The sequence below is a fragment of the Eretmochelys imbricata genome, chromosome 2 (assembly GCF_965152235.1).
Source record: "Eretmochelys imbricata isolate rEreImb1 chromosome 2, rEreImb1.hap1, whole genome shotgun sequence".
NCBI classification, from domain to species: domain Eukaryota; kingdom Metazoa; phylum Chordata; order Testudines; family Cheloniidae; genus Eretmochelys; species Eretmochelys imbricata.
The window spans coordinates 211,881,157-211,908,350 of NC_135573.1; the positions used below are offsets into that span (position 1 = coordinate 211,881,157).

Sequence of the window (27,194 nt, forward strand, 5' to 3'; positions counted from 1 at the left end):
AACAAATTCAAAAATATATTTGTTGAATAAATCTGTATGATGAATACTCTGGAGAGAATTTCAAACTTATATGGATATTCCGTGGGCAGAAAAAGAGGCAAAATTGTCTCACTTATTCATTGTCAATGATTAGATCAGGTCTAGTCATTAAGTCAAGGAGGTTAGCCTGGATTATAAAGAGGTGACAAACTAAGCAAATTTACCCAAAGTCTCAGAATTGCTGGGATTCAGGTAAAATGATCAGCAGAGAAATATTTTAATGCTGATGAAATTCCAATTATCATCAGGCTTTTGGGTTAATTCTCATGAGATGAATGGTGCTATTCATACGTCTTGTTTTTATCTGCCTATAGTCCTGCATGGGGAATCTACCTGGAAGATTTTCTTTGAAACCATAAGAATTAGCAACATAATTTATGTTAAGGTAATATAAATGTTTAAATTCTCTGGAATTCAACAGGACTGCCAGAAAAAGGATGGTTACAAATATCAGCCTATACTAACTCCAAAAAACCACTGAGGATGCCAGATTGTAATGGTGGATTGCCACTATTTTAAATGATGCATTAAGACATGCCAATCCAGTTTTAGGATTAGAGCTAGTTGAATAATAAAAATCAAAGTAAGTGATATATTTGAAATTAACAAGTCAACTTTGCTTCACTGGTCTTCATAGGTCCTAGTATTCGCTTATTTGCAAGCACTTGGATGAAAGCTGAGTATTTGTGAAAATGTTCACAAATCACTAATTTCACAAATTTTAGCACAAGTGATTATTCATCTGAAAATTCATACCGGAAATCAGGTATTTGTTAATAACTATTATTCATTTTTGTCATACATTATTCTCTATTTAAAATGTTTCAGGCATCCAACCAAGAAGCAGAAAAAATACTGTGGGCCCAATGCTCAGGACCAGCTGGGCTGAGCTCAGCACAGGTCCACAGGCAGGAGAACAAAGGTGGCTTAAAGCCACATTCTTACATTCTTCCAATCCTTATGGCTACTGGGACCCAATTTAGCTTCTGGAGTAAGTTAGAACAGATTCAAGGCTACTCTAACCTGCACCTCTGGGAGCCATCGCACAGGCTGTGGAATTGTCATAGTGCAAGATGCTCCAGCTGTGCCTTGCTCCATCTTCACCATATCCTTCCTGTTCCCCTGCAAACTCCTTCTCTTGGACAGGAGTTGGTGATGTAGACATAGCTATTGTAGCTCTATGCCAACCAGTGTTTCTCCTAATCAAAGGGAATCTCGTCAGGCAACTTTCATAAATTGGTTGGACTGGGGTCCAATGATATGGCCTTGTGTTATTTAGGAGGCCAATCACACACCTTAATTAGCCAGCAACGAACAATTAAAGTGACGAGTTCACAAATAACTCATAGGCTAACTCATCTAAAATGTCTGATCAATACTTATGAATACCAAATACATGCACAAAAATCAGGTTAGGTTCATGAATCAACCACAAACAGAAAAAAGGGCCAAATTCGCAATCATTATTATGCAAGATGAACATTTTGGTCAGCTCTTGTAACAGACCTGTAGCTGACATGGATTTTCAGTGTTTGTTATCTAAACTTCTTCCCCACCCCACCCAAAAAATAAATTAAAAAAAAAAACCCTCCCTGTAACTATTCCAGCTTGGTTTCAACTGTAGAAATGTGCTCTGTCTCCATATTCTTTGCAGTAGCCAAGCAGAATGCTGGATCCTGTTCCATATCAATAAAACCACATCAGACTCCAGACATAAGTTCATTACATTGTATACCCTGTTCAACCCTGATGCACTATTGTTACAAAAACACTGTAAAAATAAAGACAGTGGATTATTACAGCTATTTCTATACTCCTTTGGAACATGGCCTTCTGCATCAGGGAGAATAATTTCAGTTGGCAGTGATCCACTTTTTGGATATAGCTACATAGACATAGGGGTGTCCCTGGAAAATATCAGGACACAGACCCAACAGTGAACAAAAGAAATCACTCTACACCTGACAGTCATAGCACCATCACCTTCACTCCTACACTTCTTGGCATTCAAATCATGCAGTTTATTAGAACTGGAGCCGAAGAGAATAGAAGTCGTAAAGAGCACTGGAAATATATTTGCAGAACAGAATCTTTCAGAGAGGAATGACTCAGGTCAGTGCAGGACCAACAAAGTCACTTAAGGGAGAGCTTGGATCATTTACAGAAGGCAAAATTTTCAAAGGGTTTGCACCACTAAATTGGGCTTTTTTGTGCCCAAGGGAACGTAATGGAATGTGTGTCCAATAAACATTTTCAAAGGAAAAAAGCAACTTGTGCACCACATACTTTGGGTAGTCAAAAGTTGCCATAACTGAATTGTGTCCTATCAGCAAGTGGCATAAAAATACACCGCCTATCAAATTTTCACATGCTTGGAAGGTGGCGTAAGTGATGGTAAGGGTGTAAGCAGTTTGTCAGAATTTGAGACAACTGTCATCTGCACTGGATGAGCAGCCCAGACTTGGTACCTGACTGCACTGCCTCCTTAGCCCTGCCATGTTTTAAGGAGTAGAAGCTAGATTTATTCATGGGTGTTGGTGAATTTGTTTAGAGGAAAAAATGACACACAGGAACATTTTAGGCAATCTCAGGCTTAAAGCAAGGGTTCTGGAGAAGGAGATGGTGATGGTAATAGATACGGGGTCCACAGATCCCATGGATGCCTGAGAGTCAACCATACACTTCAAAGTGGGTCTACAGGCCATGGGGGGTTTATAGATTTACTGGAGACGGGATTTTTCTTTAGTACAGGTTTGACTTGATAACCATTTTACAGCTCTGTGAAGTGGAGCCAGAAGGGTATGTGGAGACTCACACACATAGGAGCCATGACTGAGGTGGTCAAAGTGGCAGAGTCCTGTGGCACCTTATAGACTAACAGATGTATTGGAGCATAAGCTTTCGTGGGTACCCTACATGCATCTGACGAAGTGGGTATTCACCCACGAAAACTTATGCTCTAATACGTCTGTTAGTCTATAAGGTGCCACAGGACTCTTTGCTGTGTTAGTCTATAATGTGCCACAGGACTCTTTGCCGCTTTTACAGATGCAGACTAACCTGGCTACCCCTCTGGTACCTGAGGTGGTCAAAGTCACCATTGTTCTGGGTAAGTCATAATAGCAGGCTGTTTGCTGCCTCCAACTCCATTCAACAGTTCTGTTAGCAATTCCCAGGAGTTTTAGTAATTATATTGACTTCACTAGGGGCAGACCTGACCAACGGTAGGTTCATGAGAAAGATCTTTGACCCAGCACAGCTCCTATTCCATCCTGTGTAGATTTTGACCTCTGACAATATTCCAGTGATCATAATTTTGCACTTTTGATCATTTAGCCCCTAAATATAGGGGAGGTGATAACAGAACTGAGTACAATATCTGCAGTGAGAATAAACACACCTGAAATTCATCCCCTTTCAAATATAGAAAGCTTATACCCACACATTTTTTTTTAAAATGTGACTCTTAATCTCCCCTGTTTCTTCCTCTAAAACGGCTCAAAGCTTCCATTTGAGGTCCTGTTCCTTATACTACTCTTTATTTGGATACCTTCCTTTGCTTGAACTAGCTTTTTAAATATTAGAAAATCCCTGTTAGGAGCCACGCTATGTAGTAAGTATGTCGACATAAAGCTGTGCCATGATGATAGCTGTAGGTATCCCCAGGTTGTATCAGAATTGGAACAATGCTGTTCCATCTAGTCTTTCAATCTAGGACAGATTTCATTTAGGAGTCATATATCCTTCTTGTTTTGAATGTTAGGAATTTTCTGAATATTTCTATATTTTAGGTTTATATAGAACTATTTTTAGGTGGAAATTTTTCAGTGATCCATAACTGTTATGTACAACATGAATAAATCCATTTTCATTAGGGAGTATATTTTAAAGGTCTTAAGGGTGGTTAGGAATCTAATGCCCAAGGACAGTCAATGGGAGTTAGGCACATAACTCCCATTTGTGCACTGGAAAATCTCTCACTAGTAATATATCAATTTTTAAACCAGTTCCTCTTCAGTCTGCTTGGCCAAGCCATCTCCTGGCTAGCACTGGCCACTTCTGGGACTATAATGTCACCCTATTGGCACATACTTTGCACTATTGTAGATTCCTCCCACAGCCGACTTTTCATTTTTGGGCCCCTTCTCCCAGGTTTATGCCAGCCAGAGTTGACATAAACCTCAGGTGAACCAATGATTGTAACTGTATTAATTATTTGGCAATAATAACAAACTCAGATTAACAATGAAGATATGAGCTGTGACCAGGCTTAACTTTCAATTTAAAGTTGATCTCCGGCAATTTTCACTTATATGTATGCTATTTGGGAAATATTTCCATTTTAGAGAGAGAAGCATTTACCTATTCTGGCAAATCACACTCCTCCCCCCACCCCTCCTTTTTTTCAATGCCGTGTCTGCATTCTTAGCAGAGCTCTTTGCATAGCTGGCAAGCTTCCCCAGATTCACACCAAATTCTGCAAAAATGGGGAAATGCCAACTTTTCATCATCTGAATGAAAGCTGCAGAGCACTAATTTTCCATTTAAATTGCCACACACACCCAAACCCAAGACCCACTAATTGCAAGAAAGCAGCACAAATTTCACACTTTACAACAACAGTGTCCAGTACAGATTTTTAAATGCACGTGGTAGCCAACCAATCACGATGTTTTGTCAGATTACGCTTCAGAAGAATAATTCAAGCAGGAAGAATATTTACTAGAAGATGTTAAATTTAGCCATTGAAAAATGTTTTCCTACTTTGGGCCAAATCCAGCCTTGGCCAGCACAGTAAGAAAGAGCAGACACACTTCCTGGTGTGTCCTCTGCTACAAGGATCCCGCTGGGTGGAATGCACCATGGACTGCACTTTGCTGCTCCCTCTGAGCAGGAGGACATCTGGTACTAGTTAGCATTTGCTACAGACTCTGGGACACTTGCTACAGCATACGGGGCTGGCTACTAGATACCTCCCTAAGCCACAGACCATTTCTTCTTGGGGACAAGGCGCATAGGGTACAAGTTAGCACTTGCTCCAGACCATCGGGCTAATAGTTAACCCAGAGACCATTTCTTTTGTGGGACAGGGTTCGTATTGGTTTGACTGTGAGCAATGGGGAGATCCTGTATGGCTGCTTACAATGGGGGTTGGAAAGGTTGTTGTGGAGAGAAGAATTAAGCCTATGACTTCAAACCAAAGTAGTCTGGGGAAAGAAGGTTTAGCAAATCTGTCACTGCACTGATATATTATTAGCCATCACCTACCAGGGCATGGTAATGTAAGGGCCAGAGAGGCTATTCTAGCTCAATGACTGTATTTGAAGCCATGGTGTGGGACCACTTTTACTCCCCAGCCTGGGCATAAGATTCTCACCACTACCACCCTCACAGAGATGCCCAACACCCACTCCAAATACATATATAGTAAACTAATACACTTAATCGGTGATGGAAAAATATGGATTAATCCAGGGGTGCCCAACCTACAGCCTGTGGACCATACATGGCACACCAGAGCATTTCATAAGGCCCATGGCCTGCTTCAACACAGTACACTAACAGCTGATTCATCAGTGTTTTGTCCTCATGTTAACATCATTTTAGTTTACACAAGTGTGTATACAGACACTACTGTACATAGAGACAACCTATCTAAATACATACAAAACAAGAGGAACTTAAAATATAAATCGATACAGGTGACTTTAAACCTTATTAAAATATGTAGAATGTGTTTGGCCCACACAAGGTTTGTGCTTGGGTTTGTGCGGCCCTCCTGTGTAATAAGATTGGGCAACACTGAGCTAGTAACGGAAGCCAACAGGGGAAAAGCCACTGTTCACAGAAAATGCGTGAGCTGAATTTTCAGTGTAAGGTATCAACATCTCAACAGCTTCCTGGTTTAAAAGTAATTTCTCTTTTCTAATTAGCTGAAACCATCTTTTCTTTTGTTTTGACAGGTGCCCATGTAATGGATGTGATCTAAAAGCACTAACAGAAGATGTCTAGGACATTTTACAGCAACTTAACCACATCCTTCTTTCTGTACCTGCAGGAAGGATTTCACTGTTTTGATTTTGGATTTCAGGGGAATCCAATTGCTTAATCACTTCTCGCCTCTCGGGAAGATTTCCTTCCTAGGAGGCTACCCAGGGTGCTTCTAATTAGCTTTGCATTTAGTTCAGTAAATTGTCCTTAAAAGAAATTCAGGTTTTTCTTTTTGTGTACAAAAATCTGAATGATAAAAACTGAAATCTAGATATATTTATGTCTACAATTATGTCTACATTGTTTAATTTTTGCTTCATTTATTGTCTGTACAAATAAACAACTGCTACGCTAAGTCTTTCTGATTAAAAAAAAATGCCAATGGTGTTTATTTTGTAGAGTTCCATATATGTTTCTGTGGAATTTCCAAAATTAATGGTCACAACACTTCTGTGGAGAAGTTCAAAAGTATTCATCACCCATTGATTGTGCTGATAACTCATTTAAATGTTGAGGTCTTCCAAGAAAAAGAGACCTTCTGAAATGGATTTTTTGGTGAGTCTTCAAAGTCAACATTTGCATGAAGGACTTTCCTTTACCATGCTCAAATTATTTCACAAAGTTAATTCAATAGCATATTATTTTCATATTGACCCAACTCATAATTATTAAGGGAAAAGTAAAAGCTATCTTCCTTAACAGATCACTTTCATGAAGGCCACATGTAATTAAAAGCAAGTTTGGGTTTGGGTTGGAGTTGAGGGATTTCTTTTGGTTTTGTCGTTTTGGGGTGTCAACATGTTTTTCTTGCAGAGAATCAGACACAAATGAGTTAAAGCAAGCATTTCTAGTTTGTAAGTCTGTTGTTTCATCTGCATGTCTGACTGGCTCCTCATGAAAGTTGGAAGTTACTGCTAATTTTACGGTTACTCTTTCTGTTAAAAGTTATTCTGCTGATAAGAAGACATACGTAGCAGTGTATTGCTCTACTGACAGGTCCTGGCCAAGAACAACATAGGCAAAGAAAAAAGAATTTAAAAAAACCCTGCAAAATGTTTATGAATTCTAATCCTCAGCACATGAATAAATACAACTGACAAACTGCAGAGTACCTTACAAAGGCCTTTCCTGACCTTTCTAATTTGAGTTCAATTGCATGTGCAGTGTTTAGAAGCCAAAGTTGGTCTTGCCAATGTTTTTAAACTACGGTTGCAATACCTATCATTATTTGTAAAAGTGAAGTGCCAGATAATAAGTTATAATTACCCTATTAATCACCTGTAAATAATTGCGTTCAAGGAAGAATGCATCTTCAAATTACAATAATTGGTGACTTAAAGGAACCGATTTTTTCTGTCCTTGACTGGAGGAGACTTTGTAGTTGGCTGTGCAAATCTACAAGTATTCTGTTGAAATGAGGCAGTGTACATCATATATATGCTATGGTCCATATCCTCATCTAGTATTGATTGGCATAACTCCATGGAAGTCAATAGATCTGTGCCAATTTACACAAGGCCCTATATCTATATGCCCTTCCTTATCAGCCTACCCATCTCATCAATAACTTTAGTCACAGATTTTCTGTGAGCAGTTTCTTATGGTGGTGATAATGACATAGTTTCTGAATCTTCCATCTCCAAAATTAGCGGGAGCAGTATCTACTCTCTCCTTCCTGTAACATTGTTCAGTTTTGATTTGGAGATGTGTGTCTGCCTGTTTCCTGCATGTCCCTAGTTAGATTTAATACTTGGAAAATAAGCATGCTTGTATTATAAATCATAATGTAAGTGTACATGGAAGAATATTTCTTGTGTGAGAGGTTTCAAGATCTTAATGTTCATGTCTTTCCTCAAGTGAATTATAATGCACATGCACTCACACTTGTCTTCATCTTCCATTATTAAAAGTCCTTCCTTCATTTATTACACTATATTTTGCAAACAGATAAACCCATTGAATCACCCAGCCTACTTTATTGGCCTCAGATTACTGGTCTCCCTTAAGTGCCAATAGAGTTAGGTCAATATTTCAGCACACTCACACATAACTCACAGTGAAATACATTTCATGTCTATTTCCAACCGTAGATATTTTTCTGAGAATGCAGAGGGTCAGCAGCTGTAGAAGCAGTAGCAGGGGTGATCCAACATTAAAACAAAACGAGGCCTTTCTCACAAAGAAGCAAAGTCACCAAATGGTCATCGTTGGCTGTAGAGAGTCAGGCCCCTGGCATAGTGGTTGGAGCATAGTTTCATTAGCATTATTTGTCTCCCCACGAGGCTGCAAACCTCAGAGAGATATTACCTTAAATGTGTCCAAGCTAACCACAGCCAAGCATAAATCAGGCTGACACATCTCCAGGCTAAAGCTGGGCAAGATTGCACCATGAGAACATTGTTGTTGTGGCTGATTTTGGAGGAGAAGGATTCAGAGGATATGCCACCATCACCACCACAGGAAACTGCAGTGTACAGATATGAAGTTCATGAACGATGCTGTGGGTGAGGATGGGCAGGAGGGCAGGCTGATCAGGAGGGGCAACAAAACCTTATGAATAAGATTTTCAAACAGAGGTGCCTGAAGTCAGGCTTCTAAATTCATATTTCAACACCCAAACATTCAAAAGTGTTGATCATCCATCTCAAAAGGAGACACTGGATGTTCAGCACTTTTGAAAACTTTTCTTTATGGGCCATATCATAGGTCACCCAGCATGGAACTCAAATAGGCCTGAATATTCTGTTATGGCACACCTGTTCCCACAGAACGCAATGGGATGGGGAGAGGAGAGACCTTTCCAGCTACCCCAACCCCAACCAGCAACCCCAATCACCTTCACACAAGGTATCATTTTTCTTTGCTCACCCCTCCATGGTGGCACTCCCTTAATGTATTAATTCCTACACTGTCCCTGGTGCCTGCAAGGGAGAAGGCTGAGGAACTGTTTGGGCTTGCTCAGAAGAGCTTCTTTGCATTAATTTCCTGTTCCCAAGAAGCTCTATAGTTCCTTTTCCTGGAAGAGGTGCCTTGTACCTTCTGAATCAGTCTACTTGTTCTCAAAACAGGCCATTATGATGCAGAGCTAGCATATGCAGCCTGTTGGGGCATACTATGTTGACATGTAAACTAAGTTCAAGACTTGGCATATAGTAAATTTTCCTTAACCTGCAAAGGAAAAAAATTACGAGCTTGTGTCCTTTATTGCTTCTTTGTGATACATAAAGAAAGCCTGAAAGGTTTTGGTTCAAAGTAGGGGGGAAAGGCTTAGGATATGGGGGTTTCCTGTTTGTTTTTAACACTACAAATTCATGTCTTTTCTACTTTGGAAGTTTCTATGAATACTGGAGAATTGATGAAATTGAGACTTCACCAGAGCCAACAGATAGAAAACTGAGCAGCTGAAAGGGGGAAAGGATTTTTAGACAAATTGTTTAACATTGTTTTTTTTTAACATGTATTCAACTCAAATGCTTGAAGAACATTTGAGAGAAAAGATATCTTTGTTAAAGGTTCATTACTATTACCCTTTTGATTTAGGTTTGAGAGCTCCCAATACACATCTCTGAGATGCTCAATAGGTTCTCCAGAAAAACTAGGGAAGGCCTCATGTGACATTTTTGTTATCTATAAAGTAAAACAAGCAGAAAAAAACCCTTTCAGGCATTCTGTATGCATCATAAAAAACAAAACAAAAAAGGGCACAAAGGTCTTTACAAAGTCGTTCATAGGTGATCTTACAGGTTATAAGCAATTTCCACTATAAGAAACAGCACTTCACACCAATCTAATAGGCATAAAATGGTGCCCTGAAAAGGAATTAGTAGACTAGTAAGTGAGTAAGTACGCTAAAGAATACTGATTATTGTAGCTGTCTCAGTTTCCAGTAAAAATAATGACTTGCAATACTGCTCCCCACAACAAGATTTCACAGACCACGGCATGAGAACATGTGACAGGGCCACAATTTAAAGTAAAGATATATTGCCTTTATGTATTTGATTCTTGTATGTGCCTTTAGCAGGTTTACCCTTTATCATTTTTACCACAGAGTGAGCATATGCAGAGAGCAGAAATTTGCCAGTGAATGGTGGAAACAGAAGTTTCAAAACAGGCATGAAAATGTGCTTTTGCTATTTTCAGTCCAAGAAATTACCAGCGATCTTGCAAGAAGAGCCTGTTTTTCCATGATAGCTCACTCGAAGACTTGATCAATGATGAGCATCAGTGACCCCCACTGATGTCAAGGCAGGTTCTCAGCAGGTTCTCGGCACAGCATATTGAGTCCTTCTCAGGATCAAGATTAGTTTTGCAAACCCTAGAGATTCATATAAACATCTGATGGTGGGGTGCTTATCAAAACCAAAATAACTTCCAACTCTTTTGCATTTTGCTCATTACTAAGACATGTGCAAAAGGCACTTAGTTCTACACACAGGGAAAATTAAAAGAAAACAAAAAGACAGAACTGTTCGAAAACATGGATTGTCCTCTGAAACTCTAGGACTTGTCTTTTACCTCATTTCCTAGAAGGGCATTTACACAGGCTTCAGACGCATCACAGATGGCAGTAAGGTCATGTCCTCCCTCCAGTGCCAGCACCACACGACCAGCTGCTAGCTTCAGCAACTGCTTTGTTAGGTGACCAAAACCTAGCATGCAAAGACAGTAGTGAAAATTATTAAAGCAGAACAAATATTAATGACGTATTTTGCATCTGTTGTATCAGAAAGTAGGAAATATGAGGCTATTGCACAAAAATATAAGATCAGGACCATGGTTCATCTATTTCAGTAACCTGGCTCCAACATTGGTCAGCCCTAAATGCTACAGAAGAAAGTGTAACTCTGACCCTAGGCACCTCTGTATTCACACCCTACTGCAATGAGATTTGTACAAAATATGCCTTGTGAGGTACCATACGAAAGCTAATAACACACTGGTTATTAATATCATTGTAAAATGATACACATTCACATAGTTATATGTGAAGCTGTGAATTCCCACTGTGTGACATTACTAGAACATGTTTACGACCAGACAGGCTAGCCTAGGTAAAGGTGATGAACAGGTCTGTCCTAGAAAAGACATTGCAGATTTACCCCAGTTTACATATTAGCAGTAAACAAAACCATGAAGCTAAACCAGTGGCATTTATCCTGATCCTGAACTCAAGAGGTAGAGATTTAACACGATTCCTGTATCCCGGAGAACACAGGAGACTAAATCCCCAGGAGGCCTTCCTAACCTGCAAGACATAGACATTCCTTTGGGGATATAAGGAACAAAGAGAGAATCCACCTTTATCCTTCACCATAGGAGAAAAAAAACAAAAACAAAACCAACAACAAGTGATTTGAGCTCTGTGATGGATCCTGGCCAGGCAGGCTAGTAAAAGCTGAAAATGAGCCTGTGGGTAAGAGAAACTATCTTGAACAAAGACTGTATCTTGCTAAATTAAGTTTTAGACTCTTAGATGCATTTTTCACTTTGTACAGGGACCAGCACAATGGGCCCTGATCTTAATGCACTACCAAAGTGTAAAAAATAAATAATACTATATGTTACATTTTGGTGTTTGTTAAAGCCAGGGCACTAACAACAATCTCTGGAATCAGGCTTAGTGCAGGCTGAAACTGTTCAAGGTTTACCAGACAGCTCTGCTAGTGTTCCTCAGTCCTGATCCACAACACTCTGTATCCCTGCATCACAACCAGAGGCTCCCAATGGAGTTCCATTGTATCCAGCTTTATGAGGGTATTCAACTCAGGTAACACCACCACTTAAATTTCATCTGAGATTAAAGTTTGGTGAAATTCTTTTATTTTTGTTTAATCAAATTTCATAAAAAGATAGATAATTTGGGGAGGAAAATTTTGAAAATGGTTGTGTAATTTCCAAGGGCAGTTTTTGCTTTTGCTTGACCTCCCTTCCAATGGTTAATGGCAGGTTAGGCCTTGAGACTTTTTAAGCTAAATTCAAAACACACTTGCAGCCTGGGTCTCACACTTCTATCCACTCTGTTCTAGTTGCTCTTCCGCCAGTGGTCCCTACCATCTCCAGAGCACCTCATGTCCCCTAGGTTTAATAAACAGATTGGAAAGACACCAATCTAGGGCTAGGGAGTCTTACAGGAGTCTAGGGCTCCAGAAAGACATTTTTACTGTGCTCCAGTGAGAAAGGAATGTAGAAATTCGACATTGCAATAAATGAAAAAAATATTCTGGAGAAATGTTCTGAGACACAGCCTGAAGCCCTGACCCTGTAAGCATTTACACAGATGCTTAAGAAGTAAGCACACAAGTAACCCCATTTACTTCAATGTGACATATAGTTAAGCATGGCTATAACTGTTTGCAGGATCGGGTCCTTAATTATTCCACATTTTGCCTAATTGTTCACAAAATTCTACTTGCCGCTTGTCCCAGGGCTGATCCCAGAACACTTGAAGTGAAATGTTAATTCTTTAAACCGTTTCACAGCCTAGTGTAGCTCTGTAAGAACTGCAGTGTTGACTCTACAGAAGCCACTACACTGTGCTTCAAATTACACATGGTTTGAAAAACAAGCAAAAATTTAAATCTCTCATTTAAGCTCAACCTTCACTCACAGTGGGGGGGGGGGGGGAAAGCTTTGCAAAAGACCAAATTTAGTAGGATAATAAAAGTGAAGGAAGAAGTGGAATGAGGATAACCTTTGATCATTAGCCAGTTTCCACTTTCTTTTACCTAGAGGATTTATTTCTGTCTGCAGACTGCACATGCGATCTTCAGACTTATATCAAGACAGTGCCAGCAGTGGTACCATGAGATGAACACATAGCATTCAAAGGAAATGAAGACGAATGAATAGTTCCTGGGCTCCCCACATCCACATGCTGTGTAACTCTCCCTTCAGCTTTGTGGGAAGTGCAACAGGACTTTGAGATGCGATTATCCCTCACTTCACACAGCTTCTGTCAGGAAGGGAAAGTTCTACTGAATCCAATACCCTGCACAGTTTGAAAACGATATACGAACACAAGGGTCACTGCAGCCACACCATAATTTTCTGGCAATAAATTCAGAGACTCTCCCAATAGATTTTTCTTCTTTTTGAAAATCGTACTCAGTACTTGTGACAGAGATCATTACCAGGTTATTTCATTTGCTTGCTTTCCTCAAACTACTAGCAAATATCAATGTTACAATATTGCCAAATAATGTCAAATAATTAAGAGGTATGGGGGAGGAAAGGGAAACAAGCACTGTGAAAAGAAGCAGTCATCTCTCCTGGTATAAGGAGACTGAGCATGTCTCTAAATTCCCAAGTGACCAGAACTGGGGTGACTGGGGCAAGGAAGGGGTCAGACAATCCAATTTTTAATCCTAAACCTTCAGACTCACCCAAATCCTTAAAAACCAGTGGCAGATTCAATTCTTGGCCTCTTTCCTGACATTGCTGACAATGGTGCCAGTTGTGATGGTGGCTTCAAAAAACAGTTTCAGTTCGGCCTTGCCATACTGTAAAAGGGTCTGCTTTTGCTGCGGTGTATAAGATGTATAGTATGGTAGCATTTTATGCGAACAGAACAGGTTCCGATAGAGGTTTAAAATGGAAAGTCATATTAAAAATACTAAGAGCTTGATTTGCAGCTTAGCCTGAAATGGGCATCCCTTTTTGAGCCTGCAATTTGGTGGACAGAAATAATTGCAAGGACAACTCAGGCCATTTAGACATCTACGTACATTAATTGGTGAGTGCAGTCCATTACTTAGACGCGTAAATGGCTTAATTGTGCCCACAAATACTTGCACCCATGAGAGAGGGTATAAAAAGAGGATGTCATTTTGAAAACATCCATCCCTATGGATGTTAACAATTGATTGTTTCAAGTGGATAAATAATAAGGAAAAGATTAAACACAGGCTGGTATTTCCCAAATGCTACTGTGAATGTGCTGCATCAGTACATTTCTTAATACTTACACACCAGTAGCCAGATTTTTTAGAATAGCCATTTTTTTTTTTGTGCCAGGAAACTGTGAGCATGGTTTTGTGTCAACAATTATTTTCAGGCACCCTGTTTATAATTCATACATTGAAGTACTTGTTTCCCTCTCAAATCCAGTACTTAGATATACAGGGGGTGGTTTGCAAAAGTGCCCAGCATTGGGTAATTATAAGCCTATTGTATTCAATGATAAAACTTCCATTGACTTCAATGGGACCACAGTCAAGATGGTGCGGAGCAGTTTCGAGAAGCCTGCCTCCTAACTACCTTAAATTTTGCCAACAAAAAATCGTGGGTGCCAAACTGTGCCAAATCTCTAGACTCAAAAAGGAAGGATAGATTATGGCCAGGTTGAAAATCAGATTTTATAAACCAAATTTTTTTCTTTGGAATCTGTAGAAATTATAAAAATGTTGAGTAGTAGAACTAAACAGCAATGGTGTAAACAGCAAATTGTAAATTTGACACTGACATACACGGTTAGCAACATACATCAAGGCTATGCACTTGATGGGTATTCTTAACTACAGACCCATGCCTGCAATGATTGATGCACGTTTAACTTCACACACTACAAGTGGCCCTATTGACTTGAACTAAATGTCCATATTACTCCCCCATTCCCTCTCTCCCTTCCTATCCCCCATTTTCTGATTAAATATAGTGCTGGTTGGAATTTTAACAAAATTCCAAATAAAAAAAAATCACAAATTATTTTCCCTTCACCCCCCCCCCCAAGCTTTATATTTTAAAGTGGGCCCTGTTAAGGGGTGCTGGATTCTACTGCACCAGACAGCATACAATCCTAGGCTGGGGTGAACAGCCTGCCGTACTGCTCCATGATGAAGGTCAAAAGCAGAGTATGCAAAGTTACCCCCTGGAGCGGAGACTTGCACAAGTGAGCTAGCTACCTGGTGGTCACCCTCAAAGCACTCTGACGTAATGAGTTAGTGAGTAGGGAGCAAAGAGATAAGTCATTTCCTAATGTTAACCCATCCATAGGATAAATCACATATTGTATTCCTAGATGCCTTAAAGTAAAATCTCTCCTATAGTCACTCTGAGAATGAAATATTCAAGAATATATTGTATCATAAATCGTAACCATGGAAGAGACCATAAGGAACACTTGTTAATACACTGTGTTCAGTGCTCCTCTCTCCAAGCAGATGGGAGAGTCACATGTCGAAGGGCTGCTCCAGGCCAGTATTGTGCTACTTATGTTTTCCATAAACTGTAACATGCACAGTCTCTATTCTCTCATCAGTGCACGTGCAAAACTTGTATTCAATAGGCTCTTGGTCCCAAGGCCAAAAGGAACCATTGTGATCATCAGGGAAATCCACTGGCGGGCCGGGACGGTTTGTTTATCAGCAGCGTCCGCAGGTTCGGCCGATCGCAGCTTCCATGGGCTGCAGTTCCCCGTTCCAGGCCAATGGGGGCTGCGGGAAGCGGTGTGGGCCGAGGGATGTACCATTGTCAGGATTCTTTTGTATAATAATACACTTTTTAAAAAATTAATGGGAACTGTGCTTGCATCTGGGAGCATAGCACCTCTACTGTATACAAGGAAGACAGTCCTATCTTGTACAGGCATTGCTCCCTGCTAGCTGGGTAAAAAGGTGGGGTGAGGTCAGAGACGTGGTCCCCCGCCTTTCCTGAGGAGGTGGTTGGTGGAAAGAGGAGGGGACAGTGCAGCCACTGAAAGGGTGGTGGAGCTGCTAAGTTACCCAGAAAACCTCCTGAGAGCTCCACTGCAGCAGGGTCTTTGTGCACTTCCCCCCTCTCTTTCCCCCCCCGTGCCGCCCCCCTCCCCAGCATAGTCAGTATCTTAAAAGCCACAATCTGACCCTAAATTACTAGCAGACAGCTGGTGATCTCCTCTGGCTATTCAGCACAGTACAGAAAGAAATACTCCCAAAACACAAAAACTCCACAGTCTCTGTCCTGGACCTACAGGCATGCATTTAACTATTATTTACCATTTAATCATGTCATTACTCTCTAATTTACTTGAGAATGTGTTTTCCTCTCATTAAAACTTTTGTGATGGTCACTGCCAAGAATCTACCCACCAGTGTTCTGCACTCTATCCTTGCGGTTCTTTCATGACTATTTGATTATTTTTCATTGATATTCTTCCAACAATCGCATCTAAAATTAAGTGGGTCAGTTTTTACATAACTTCCTGAGTCATCAGGCTACGTGTCCTAAATAAATATCTCCACACAGGAGTCAAATGACAGTTGACCCTTCCAGTGCTGGGCTACAGATAAAGCACTTTGCAAAGCTTGTCCTCTGTTTGGAGAACAAGTTATTCTTTTAGGGTTTGATCCTTACTTTTACTCAAGCAAAACTTCCTTTGAAGTCCATCAGAGGTTTGCCTGAGTCAATAGGATCTGGACTTTGAGTGAATGAGGGAGAGGGATTCTGCATTTAATGCCAAATACATTCTTATGAAAGGCACTTTCCAAATGGCAGAAGTTCTTAATGCCAGTACTAAAATACCTGAGTTTACAAGACGAATATTTGACCTCCAGGCAGAGCTGGTAACTTCATGGTTTTAATACTACAGAAAGAAGCTCAGCTTTAAATTACATGTCTCATGCAGGCATTTAATTTAGATTAAATTAGACAGTAATTGTTCATTAAATAAATACCAGCATTCTCAGAAATGCATTTTTTGAGGATTAACAATTTCTATAATAGATGTTTTCCTACACAGTTGTTAGTCCTACAGTAGTATGTTTTTCATAATTAATTGGTTTTTAACTGCTATCATGTACCTATCTTACGTTATCAAACCTCTATGGTGTACATACTTGAGGAGACACAAGACACCTAACTGAAAGCCAAGTAATATTGACCCGTCTCACCAAATATGTGTTGGAATGAGGGAGAAGAGTGGAGAGTACAGGAGCTAGCCTTCTCCATTGGGCACAATGGCTCGGGCTTCAGAAGCCATGTGCACTGCAATGTCCCCGTCTTTCTAGGTACTTCGACGGTGGCCCACATCCCCTAAATGCCTCCTTACTACTCCTTCCGTAAGAAGCAACTTGTGCACCTCTACCGCAAGGCGGCCCCTTTTGGATAGTGCAGACATGTCAACCAACTTCTCTTCAAGAGGCAAAGGTAGTGCATGAGGGAAGAAGCAGTTCCCCCCACCTCTTCCTTCAATTATCTTTTGCACTGTCTATCTCTATGACTGTAATACATAGATAAAATTAATGGAAAGGTACAAGATAAGGGAACTATTCACTTTTAGTGCTGTTATAATATTACTTTTGTAACTAAATACAGTGGAATAATGCAATGCATTTTATCGTTATGTAGTATCCAAAATACAGAGTATGGCTACAACTTTCACAGACATATTTATAGGGCTAAAGAGAAAATGAAGGTTTTAAGAAAGTGTTTAAAGAGCAATTGCCGCAGTGGCTAAAAGAGAAAGAGAGTTCTAGGAGGATCAGCCAGAACAAGAGGGAGTGACCTCTGAACAATGAACAAGGGTCCACATTCACAAGGAGGGGAAAGAGTTGCCAGAACTGGAGAAATGTATAGGAAAGTACTGCACGTGGCTGTGAAGTCAGAGAGGTAGAGTGGAAGGGATAAATGGAGAGGGTCTAAATACCAGAAAACTTGGCTCTGTCACTGAGGTCAATAAAGCTTTGGGCTAGATCTTGGATTTTATGCCACAGCTATGTGTAGGGGGATGTTCAGAGCCACGCCAGCCCAGGAGAGAGGTAGGCACACTAAGTAAAGTCATTAGGCTGGCACAGATTGCTCCACCCAGTGAATTGGCTTAAAGGCTGGGCTTCCTGCTGGCCCCTTCTCAGGTGAGTTGCTTCTCATGGGGAACCATGAGTGATGTCAATGGAACTACATCAATTTACACTAGCAGAGGATTTGGCTCACCCAAATTACTGCTCTAATCCTGCAAGGTGTTATATATCCCCTGTGACTTGCCAAGGGACCTCAGCACCCACTTATTTAAACTAGAATTGTAGACTATTATGATCAAGGAGCAGTTAGAGGCAAAAAGGCATCTTTAAAAATTGGCAGTGAAATCATACTGAGGAAAATAGAAAGAAGAATAAACTCCAGCAAGATTTTGTGGTTTCTGAACTGATTGAGATTTTCATCGTGTTATAATTTCTGTTAGAAAGATTAAGGGCCAGATCCTGAGATACAGCTGTTTTCCAAAGAGAGCCAGTCATGGGGGGTGCATAACACTTGGCTTGCACTCTTCCACCTACATTAAATTAGAGCAGGGGTTGGCAACCTTCGGCGCAGACCACAGGAACGTGCTGGCTGCCACTTCCCGCAGCTCCCATTGGCCGGGAACGGTGAACTGCAGCCACTGGGAGCTGCAGGGGCCTGTGCCTGTGGACAGTCAATGCAAACAAAATGTCTCACAGCAGTGGATTATCCTGATGGGCCACATGCCAAAGGTTGCCGACCTCTGAATTAGAGCATCTTGAGGGCTGCTCTAATTTATGCCATCTGCAAACAACTCGACTGGGCTGAAACCACAGTCTAGGATTGGCATTGCACAAGGTATTCTGGCCAAACCCTTTCCTTTGCCCATGCCTCTCTTGTCCTGCTATTCCACGGCAAGGATAAGAGCCTTACACAAGAAATCACCTTTTCCCAGTAGTGATTCTCCACAGGGGAGCTAGATTAGGGCCACATTCTGCTGGGTGTGTGGCACAAAACAGCCACACCATACCAGAAAATCTGTCCCTTAGAATGCATTTCTATTGTGAAATTGCAGAACAACTAACTGTGGTACGTAACCTATCATTTAAATCAGCAGGTCTATAAAATTGTGACTGGTGTGGTGAAAGTGAATAAGGAAGTGTTATTTATTCCTTCGCATAACACAAGAATTAGGGGTCACCCAATGAAATTAATAGTCAGCAGATTTAAAACAAAGAAAGGGAAGTACTTCTTCACACAATGCACAGTCAACTCGATGCCAGGGGATGTTGTGAGGGCCAAAACTATAACTGGGTTAAAAAAAGAACTAGATAAATTCATGGAGGATAGGTCCATCAATGGCTACTAGCCAGGATGGGCAGGAATGGTGTCCCTAGCCTCTGTTTGCCAAAAGCTATGACTGGATGTTAGGGGATGGATCACTTGGTGATTGCCCTGTTCTGTTCATGCCCTCTGAAGCACCTAGCATTGAGCACTGTGGAAAGAGAGGATATTGGACTAGATGGACCATTGGTCTGACACAGTATGGCCGTTCTTATGTATGAAAATTAAGTAAAATACAGAGGGCCAGATCCTCCAGTTAGGCTGAATGGTGCTTGGGGCAGGACTTGTGAAGTGGAGGGCAAAAGGTGACTTGAAGCCAACTTGACAGTCCCAGAGCCTGGGATCAGTCTCCAGTGTCAATCAGATGAGCTTCAAGGCTGCTCCCATCTGCATCAGCTGTCGATGGTTCTCAGGGGCTGCTTTCACAGAGATCCTCAGGAGATAAGGAAAATCCTAGTGTGCCCCTTATCTAAGCATCTGCTAATTTTTTTCCGTGGTGCTCCCCAAAGATTCTGACTTAAGCCCACGGCTCAGAAATTCAGAACGGATTGGTGCTGACTGGATAAGGTCTACAGAATTCTGCCAAAAAGGCAGAATGGACTAGATATCTCCGATCTGACCTTTTCACAGTGTGCAGATCTATCATTCTGTGAACTAAGGCTCTCACTTTGTCATATATTTACCCAATCACACCTACATAATCATTAAATTCAGGGACAAATCCTCAGCTTATGTAAAGCAGCACATGCCGATGAACAGTAGCTGAGGATCTGGTCCCCATATTTAAAATCATGCACCATGCTGAGATTACGGCAATACCTACAATGGGTACAGCAACGATGGGTTTTCAATGATCAGGTAGCTTCAGGGTTAATGTTGAATTTCCTGGCTCAAATTGGCACCCACTCTACCAGTGAAGTCAACATGAGTTGTGGGTGCTTTGCATTTCCTATGAGTTGGTCCCTTATGTTTAATAAACTCGATTTCCTACTAGCAAGAGGAACTCAAGGAAGTGCATTTCTAAGGGATTACTGGGTAGTTAGTCACTTTGTCTCTGGCTTTATGCCTTCAAACACCACCTGACACATGTTATAATAACCCAAAAATGCACTGCCTGTCATTTATTATTGCAGAAGCAGTGTGTAAAATTCAGCAAAAGAGAGGAAACTGTGTTGAAACTGGGTTTGGGTTTGAATAATCGTAATTTCCAAATTAAATACACTGAGCACCATTCTGCTGTAGTCTGTTAAAAAGATATATGAGAATGAAGGGTCAGATTCTGCCCCATACGACAGCACTTTGTGCCTCTCTGAGGGTTCAAAGGGGCTGTAAAGGATGCTCTGAAAGGGCAGGTAAGGATTCCCCCGGTGTGAGGAAAATCATGGATGGCATATGAATGACATAGCTGGATCTATACCACCACCTCCCAGCTCCCCTAATGTCGGAATCATGTTAGAGTCTTGTCAGGTACATTGTTATCAGACAGCAGAGGGAGGAAGAGTCCTGAGGCTGGTCTAACTTATGCCAGAGGCAAAACCAGTTCTCAGCTGCCCCAGGGAACACACAAAGGTGGCATACAGCCATCTGGGCTCCAACAGAGGACCTTTGCCCCACAGAGCCAGTCCGAAGAACTGGGACCAAGGTTCAGAATTTACTTCACTTTATTGTGATTCACAGTCAGGTAAACACAGTAGAAAATGACAAGGAGTCTGGTGGCACCTTAAAGACTAACAGATTTATTTGAGCATAAGCTTTCATGTAAAAACCCCATTTCTTCAGATGCATGGAGTGAAAATTACAGATGCAGACATAAATATACTGACACATGAAGAGAAGGGAGTTACCTCAAAATTGGAGAACCAGTGCTGACAGGGCCAATTCAATCAGGGTGGATGTAGTCCACTCCCAATAATAGATGAGGAGGTGTCCATTCCAGGAGAGCCAAAGCTGCTTTTGTGATGAGTCAGCCACTCCCAGTCCCTATTCAAGCCCAAATTAATGGCGTTAAATTTGCGAATGAATTTTAGTTCTGCTATTTCTCTTTGAAGTCTGTTTCTGAAGTTTTTTTGTTCAAGTATAGCTACTTTCAAATCTGTTACAGAATGTCCAGGAAGATTGACAGGTTTCAGAGTAGCAGCTGTCCGCAAAAAGAAAAGGAGGACTTGTGGCACCTTAGAGACTAACAAATTTATCTGAGCATAAGCTTTCATGAGCTACAGCTCACTTCATCGGATGCATTCAGTGGAAAATACAGTGGGGAGATTTATATACACAGAGAACATGAAACAATGGGTGTTACCATATACACTGTAACAAGAGTGATCAGGTGTTCTCCTACTGGCGTTTTTGTATGTTACCATTCCTGATGTCCAATTTGTGTCCATTTATTCTTGTACATAGGGACCGTCCAGTTTGACCAATGTACTTGGCAGAGGGGCATTGCTGGCACATGACGGCATATATAACATTAGTAGATGTGCAGGTGAATGAGCCTCTGATGGTGTGGCTGATGTGGTTGGGTCCTCTGATGGTGTCGCTAGAATAGATATGGGGACAGAATAGGCAATGGGGTTTGCTTCAGGGATTGGTTCCTGGGTTAGTGTTTCTGTGGTGTGGCGTGTAGTTGCTGGTGAGTATTTGCTTTAGGTTGGGGGGCTGTCTGTAAGCGAGGACTGGCCTGTCTCCCAAGGTCTGGGAGAGTGAGGGATCGTTTTCCAGGATAGATTGTAGATCGTTGATAATGTGCTGGAGAGGTTTTAGCTGGGGGCTGTACATGCTGGCCAGTGGTGTTCTGTTATTTTCCTTGTTGGGCCTGTCCTGTAGTAGGTAATTTCTGGGTACCTGTCTCCCTCTGTCAATCTGTTTCCTCATTTCCCCAGGTTGGTATTCTAGTTTTAAGAATGCTTGATAAAGATCTTGTAGGTGCTTGTCTCTGTCTGAGGGATTGGAGCAAATTCAGGGGTATCTTAGGGCTTGGCTGGAGACAATGGATCATGTGCTGTGTCCTGGATGGAAGCTGGAGGCATGAAAGTAGGCATAGCGGTCAGTAGGTTTCCGGTATAGGGTGGTGTTTATGTGGCCATCACTTATTTGCACTGTAGTGTTCAGGAAGTGGATCTCTTGTGTGGACTGGTCCAGGCTGAGGTTGATGGTGGGGTTCAATTGTTGAAATCCAGTTGGAATTCTGCAAGGGCCTCCCTCCCATAGGTCCATATGATGAAGATATCATCAATGTAGCGCAAGTAGAGGAGGGGCACTAGAAAATAGAGGAGGGGCACTTAGAACCACTCTTCCTCAGCTCTCGTCCTTCTAAGTCAGCCAATAAAATGTTGGCATACTGTGGGCACATCGGGTACCAATAGCAGTGCCACTGACTTGAATGTATAGATTGTCTCCAAATCTGAAATGGTTGTGGGTGAGGACAAAGTCACAAAGCTCAGCCACCAGGTGTGCTGTGGCCTCATCAGGGATACTGTTCTTGACAGCTTGTAGTCCATCCTCATGTGGAATATTGGCATAAAGAGCTTCTACATCCATGGTGGCCAGGATGGTGTTTTCAGGAAGATCACCAATGCATTGTAGTTGCCTCAGAAAGTTGGTGGTGTCTTGAAGATAGCTAGGAGTGCTGGTAGCATAGGGTCTGAGGAGAGAGTCCAAATAGCCAGATAATCCTGCTGTAAGAGTGCTGATGCCTGAGATGATGGGGCGTCCAGGGTTTCCAGGTTTATGGATCTTGGGTAGCAGACAGAATACCCCTGGTTGGGGCTCTGGGAGTGTGTCCATGTAGATTTGTTCCAGTGCTGCAGCAGGGAGTTTGTTGAGCAGATGGTGTAGTTTCTTCTGGTACTCCTCAGTGGGGTCAGAAGATAGTGGCCTGTAGAATGTGGTGTTGGAGAGTTGCCTGGCAGCCTCCTGTTCACAATCTGATGTGTTCATTATGACTACAGAACCTCCTTTGTCAGCCCCTTTGATTATAATGTCAGAGTGGTTTCTGAGGCTGTGGATGGCATTGCGTTCTGTACGGCTGAGGTTATGGGGCAAGCGATGCTGTTTGATCACAATTTCACGTCCGTGGAAGCATTCTATGTAGAAGTCCAGTCTGTCATTTTGACCATCAGGAGGAGTCAATGTAGAATTCTTCTTCTTGTAGTGTTGGTAGGAGGGTTCCTTTGGGTCACTGTTCAGTGGTGTCTTGAAAATATTCCTTAAGTTGGAGACAATGAAAATAGGCTTCCAGATCACCGCAGAACTGTATCATGTTCGTGGGGGTGGTGGGGCAGAAAGAGAGTCCCCAAGATAGGACAGACTCTTCCGCTGGGCTAAGTGTATGTTGGATAGATTAATAATATTGTTAGATGAATTGAGGGTACCACTGTTGTAGCCCCCTGTGGCATGTAGGAGTTTAGATAGTTTACTGTCCTTAGTCCTCTGTAGAGAAGTGAAGAGTGCGTTGTAAATGGCTTGTCTTGTTTTTGTAAAGTCCAGCCACGTGGAAGTTTGTGTGGAAGGTTGGTTTTGTATGGGAGTCTCCAGTTTTGAGAGCTCATTCTTGATCTTCTCCTTTCTGCTATACAGATGGCGATGGTTCCTCAGTTTCTTTGAGAGTGTACGGCACAGTCTCTCACCATAGTCAGTGTAGTATGTTGATCGCAATGGATTTTTTACCTTCAGTCCATTTGGTATGATGTCCATCTGTTTGCACTTGGAGAGTATGATGATGTCTGTCTGTATCTGTGTGAGTATTTTTTGAGGTTGATGGATTTCCACTCCATACGGCTAAATTTAGTGTCTTGCATGGTGTCAAGTATCAGGGGGGTAGCTGTGTTAGTCTGTATCCACAAAAACAACAAGTCCAGTGGCACCTTAAAGACGAACAGATTTATTTGAGCATAAGCTTTCATGGGTAAGTTCTTTCTTGCTACTTCCTGAAGTAAAACATGTGACTGCATCACCTCAGATGCTTTGGATTTTAGAAAATCTAGAGCAAGGGTTTTCTTGCTATTTCATTCAGTAGACATGTACATGAGAATAAAATTCTTCCACAGAACATCCCTCTCCCACCCCCCAATATATGGTGCTCAAATGTTTCATTCTGTGCACTACTGAAAACCAGTGGCTCCAGGGACCACAGTTTGAGGACTGCTATTTTCAGTATTTAGAGCTTTGTCTGGAAATCCTCATCCATTAGTTTTCTGGTTTTCCAAAGGGAAACTTTGAAATAGTGTTGGCATCCAGTTACATATCCCCACAGGACCCCCACATGAGAAAGGCCTTGAGGCAGATCAGCAATTGTCTGATCCTACCCTCTGGGTCTCGCCACTTGAGTTGCTGCATCTTCCCCACTAGGCTCTGCAGATAGGTTAATGGCCTCTAGCTATCTAGGCCCCTGTCACCATAGTATTGGAGTAGCATCACAGGCAGCTGACAGATCTCTAAAAAGAAATCAGTGGGATGCCTAATCTTCATTCATCAGAAGAAGGATCAATCAACAGTGCAGTTTCTGTACCATACCCAGCCCTAAACCCAAACAGATTGGTATTGAGGTGATCCGAGGAATCTAGATATTGCTGCAGCTGCAACCTCATAGTCTTCTCAGTAATTCTTCCTTAGAGCAGAAGATTCAAGATGGGGCAATAAACGGAGAGTTTCTCTGTGTTAAGAGATGGTTTCTTCAGCAACAATAACAATAGCTTCCTTAAGGGAAGAAAGCATCTTGTCTGCGGCAATCAATTACAATAATAGCCACTGTGTCTCTCCTGACTTTTACTAACTAGGAGGGACAAGGAGCTAGCTCACAGATCCTGAAGATCTCCAACAACTCCAGGACCTTCTTGAACAGCATGTACTGAACTGCAGCAAAAAAGACTGCATTTGTCCCCTAACAGACACAGCTCTGCAGCCACAGAAGCTGAAAGCTCAATCCAAAGCTAAGCAGTCCTATTTGCAAAGCAACTCCAAAATTCCTGACAGCAAGAAGTCTTTGACTCTCTCACTAGGTACAAACAGACAAGATCAACTGAATTGTTCTAAAACTGGAGCAGTTCCACAGATCACAACTTTTCAGATGTTCTACTGCATGCGGGGAAATTATTTTTCCCTTCTCAGTTTTGGCAGAACTCCTTAGTTTCTTTTTATGAGATAGATAGGCAAGAACCAAAATTCCAGATCTAAACACCACTCTGCTATTCAGATCCAAATGTCACAGCTGGACCCTAGTGTAAGACAGAGAGGATGTGGGTGTGTCAGAAAAGGGATAAGTGTGTGTGGTGTGTCAGTGAATGAGTATGACAATGAATAAGTGTGTGTGTTTGTGCCAAAGAGACAGTATAAGCATGTAAGGGAGAAGACTAGATATCTGAGTTCCTGTGTGGGTGAGCAACAGTAGAAATGAATGTATGTATGGGGCCAGAATGATGACAAATTGTATTTTTTTGTAGAGGGAAGTGATAAATCACTTCCCTCTACAAACAGAGGGGACCTAGAGCCAGAGAATCTCCCCAGGGGGATGAATAAGGGGAGATGCTTTGGTAGCTCCTTTGTAGGTGCTTCACATGGACTGAGTAATGTGTGTTTACAGGAGGTGGGCTGGAGAAGGAGGTGGTGGAACCTGGGAAGAGGTCATGAGTGATGCTTTCTGCAACATTAGATCTCACAGGCCCATGCAGCATCCCAAAGCAGGATAATGCTGACCCAATCCAGCACTGTCTTGACAGTGTAGATCACTACACAGTAAATCACACTTTCTGAGGGAGAATTCAGGGGCAACAATCAGCAGGGAAGTCCATGGAGCTGTGCTGCCATAGAGCCTTGAGGTCAGTGTTGAAGTATGGTGCTCCTGTGGACCTCGGAGGATGTGTTTAGGGGCCTAACCCCCAGCCAGTTCCATGGGAAGCACAAATCCCACCTCCCATGAAGACAATTCCAATATAACCTTCAATGTAATCAAGGAGGACGTTCCTGTGAAAGGCTGATGAAAAAAAGAGAAAAAATAAGCAGCAGTGGATCATTTCTAAAACTTTTATGCCAAATATGTAGCTCGGCTTCTGATTTTACACAGCAGAATTTATTGACCATTTTTCTTATTCACTTTGGAAGGGTGAGTTGATATCAGTCATTGTTACCAGTTGTTTGCTCAACTCTCCTTGATATCCCATCCAGTGTGGGGAGTGCTCCTGGACCCAAGGCTTGGCTTATGCTGTCTTTGACCAAGTGTGAGAAAAGTCCTGATCAGATACATCCATTAAGTCTTTAAGGGTACGTCTTTACTGCAGGGTTAGACCGGGCGATCAGCACCAGGCAACCAGGTTAGCCTAACCTGTGTCTGAACAGCCAGACTGCAAAGTCATACCGAAGTCACTGTGTCCTCACCGGTGCTGAGTGATCTTCTGTGTGATTTGGCAGCACTACTGGGGCCATTGTCCATGGTTCTGTGTGCTGCACTAAGTTGCTCTCTTTGTCCGTGAATTCTGGGAGAACTCATCTGTCATTCTGGGCACATGGGGGGATTTGGAGGACTGGACTATCAACACTCAAGCAGCTCAGCCTGCATCCTCACTGCAGATTGGGCAAGTTACCAGCCTGAGTGAAAGTGGAACCTGAGCTCTAACCCACAGCCCCAGCTGTGTCAACTAGACCTGATTCAAAGCATCTCTTAACGCAGGTGAGGAGTTAGTCTGTGTAGATAGGAGGCGGGTTGAGGAGAACACCTGAGGAAGAGGCTGCGGTGAAGCCATAGCCTAATAGACAGGCCCTTGACAAAAAGCATGTGGCCCAAGAGGAGATCTCACCCCCTGTCACTGCTTCAGCTACGTTTAGTATCATTGCTTCAGTCATGTTAGTCAGTGGGGGCCAATGTAAATCTGAAGTAATCCCATTGACTACAATAGAGTTATACCTGTGTAACAGCGGGCAGAATTTAGCCCAATAATTGCAATATCTTCCCCAGTCTTTAATCATCACAAAAATAACCCTAGAAATTGTGTGTAACATCTACATTCAAGCCAAAAGGACAGAGATGCATGTTTGGAAGCAGAATACAGACTATAGCAATCACAAGGCATTAAAGATTTTCATAAGCTTCTGTAATTATACCTAAACTAGACAGTACTTAATAGCATCCAAACTGTGGT

At 41.9% G+C, this 27,194-nt stretch overlaps 1 protein-coding gene across 1 annotated transcript in view; it reads right to left on the minus strand.

Annotated features, from left to right (window-relative positions):
• Positions 1 to 27,194, minus strand: part of HDAC9 (histone deacetylase 9) — a 547,732-nt gene that overhangs the window by 6,952 nt on the left and 513,586 nt on the right. Inside the window, exon 23 of the mRNA XM_077811396.1 lies at positions 10,549 to 10,682. Within this exon, the coding sequence (XP_077667522.1) occupies positions 10,549 to 10,682 (134 nt within the window). The remainder of the gene's footprint in view (positions 1 to 10,548; positions 10,683 to 27,194) is intronic.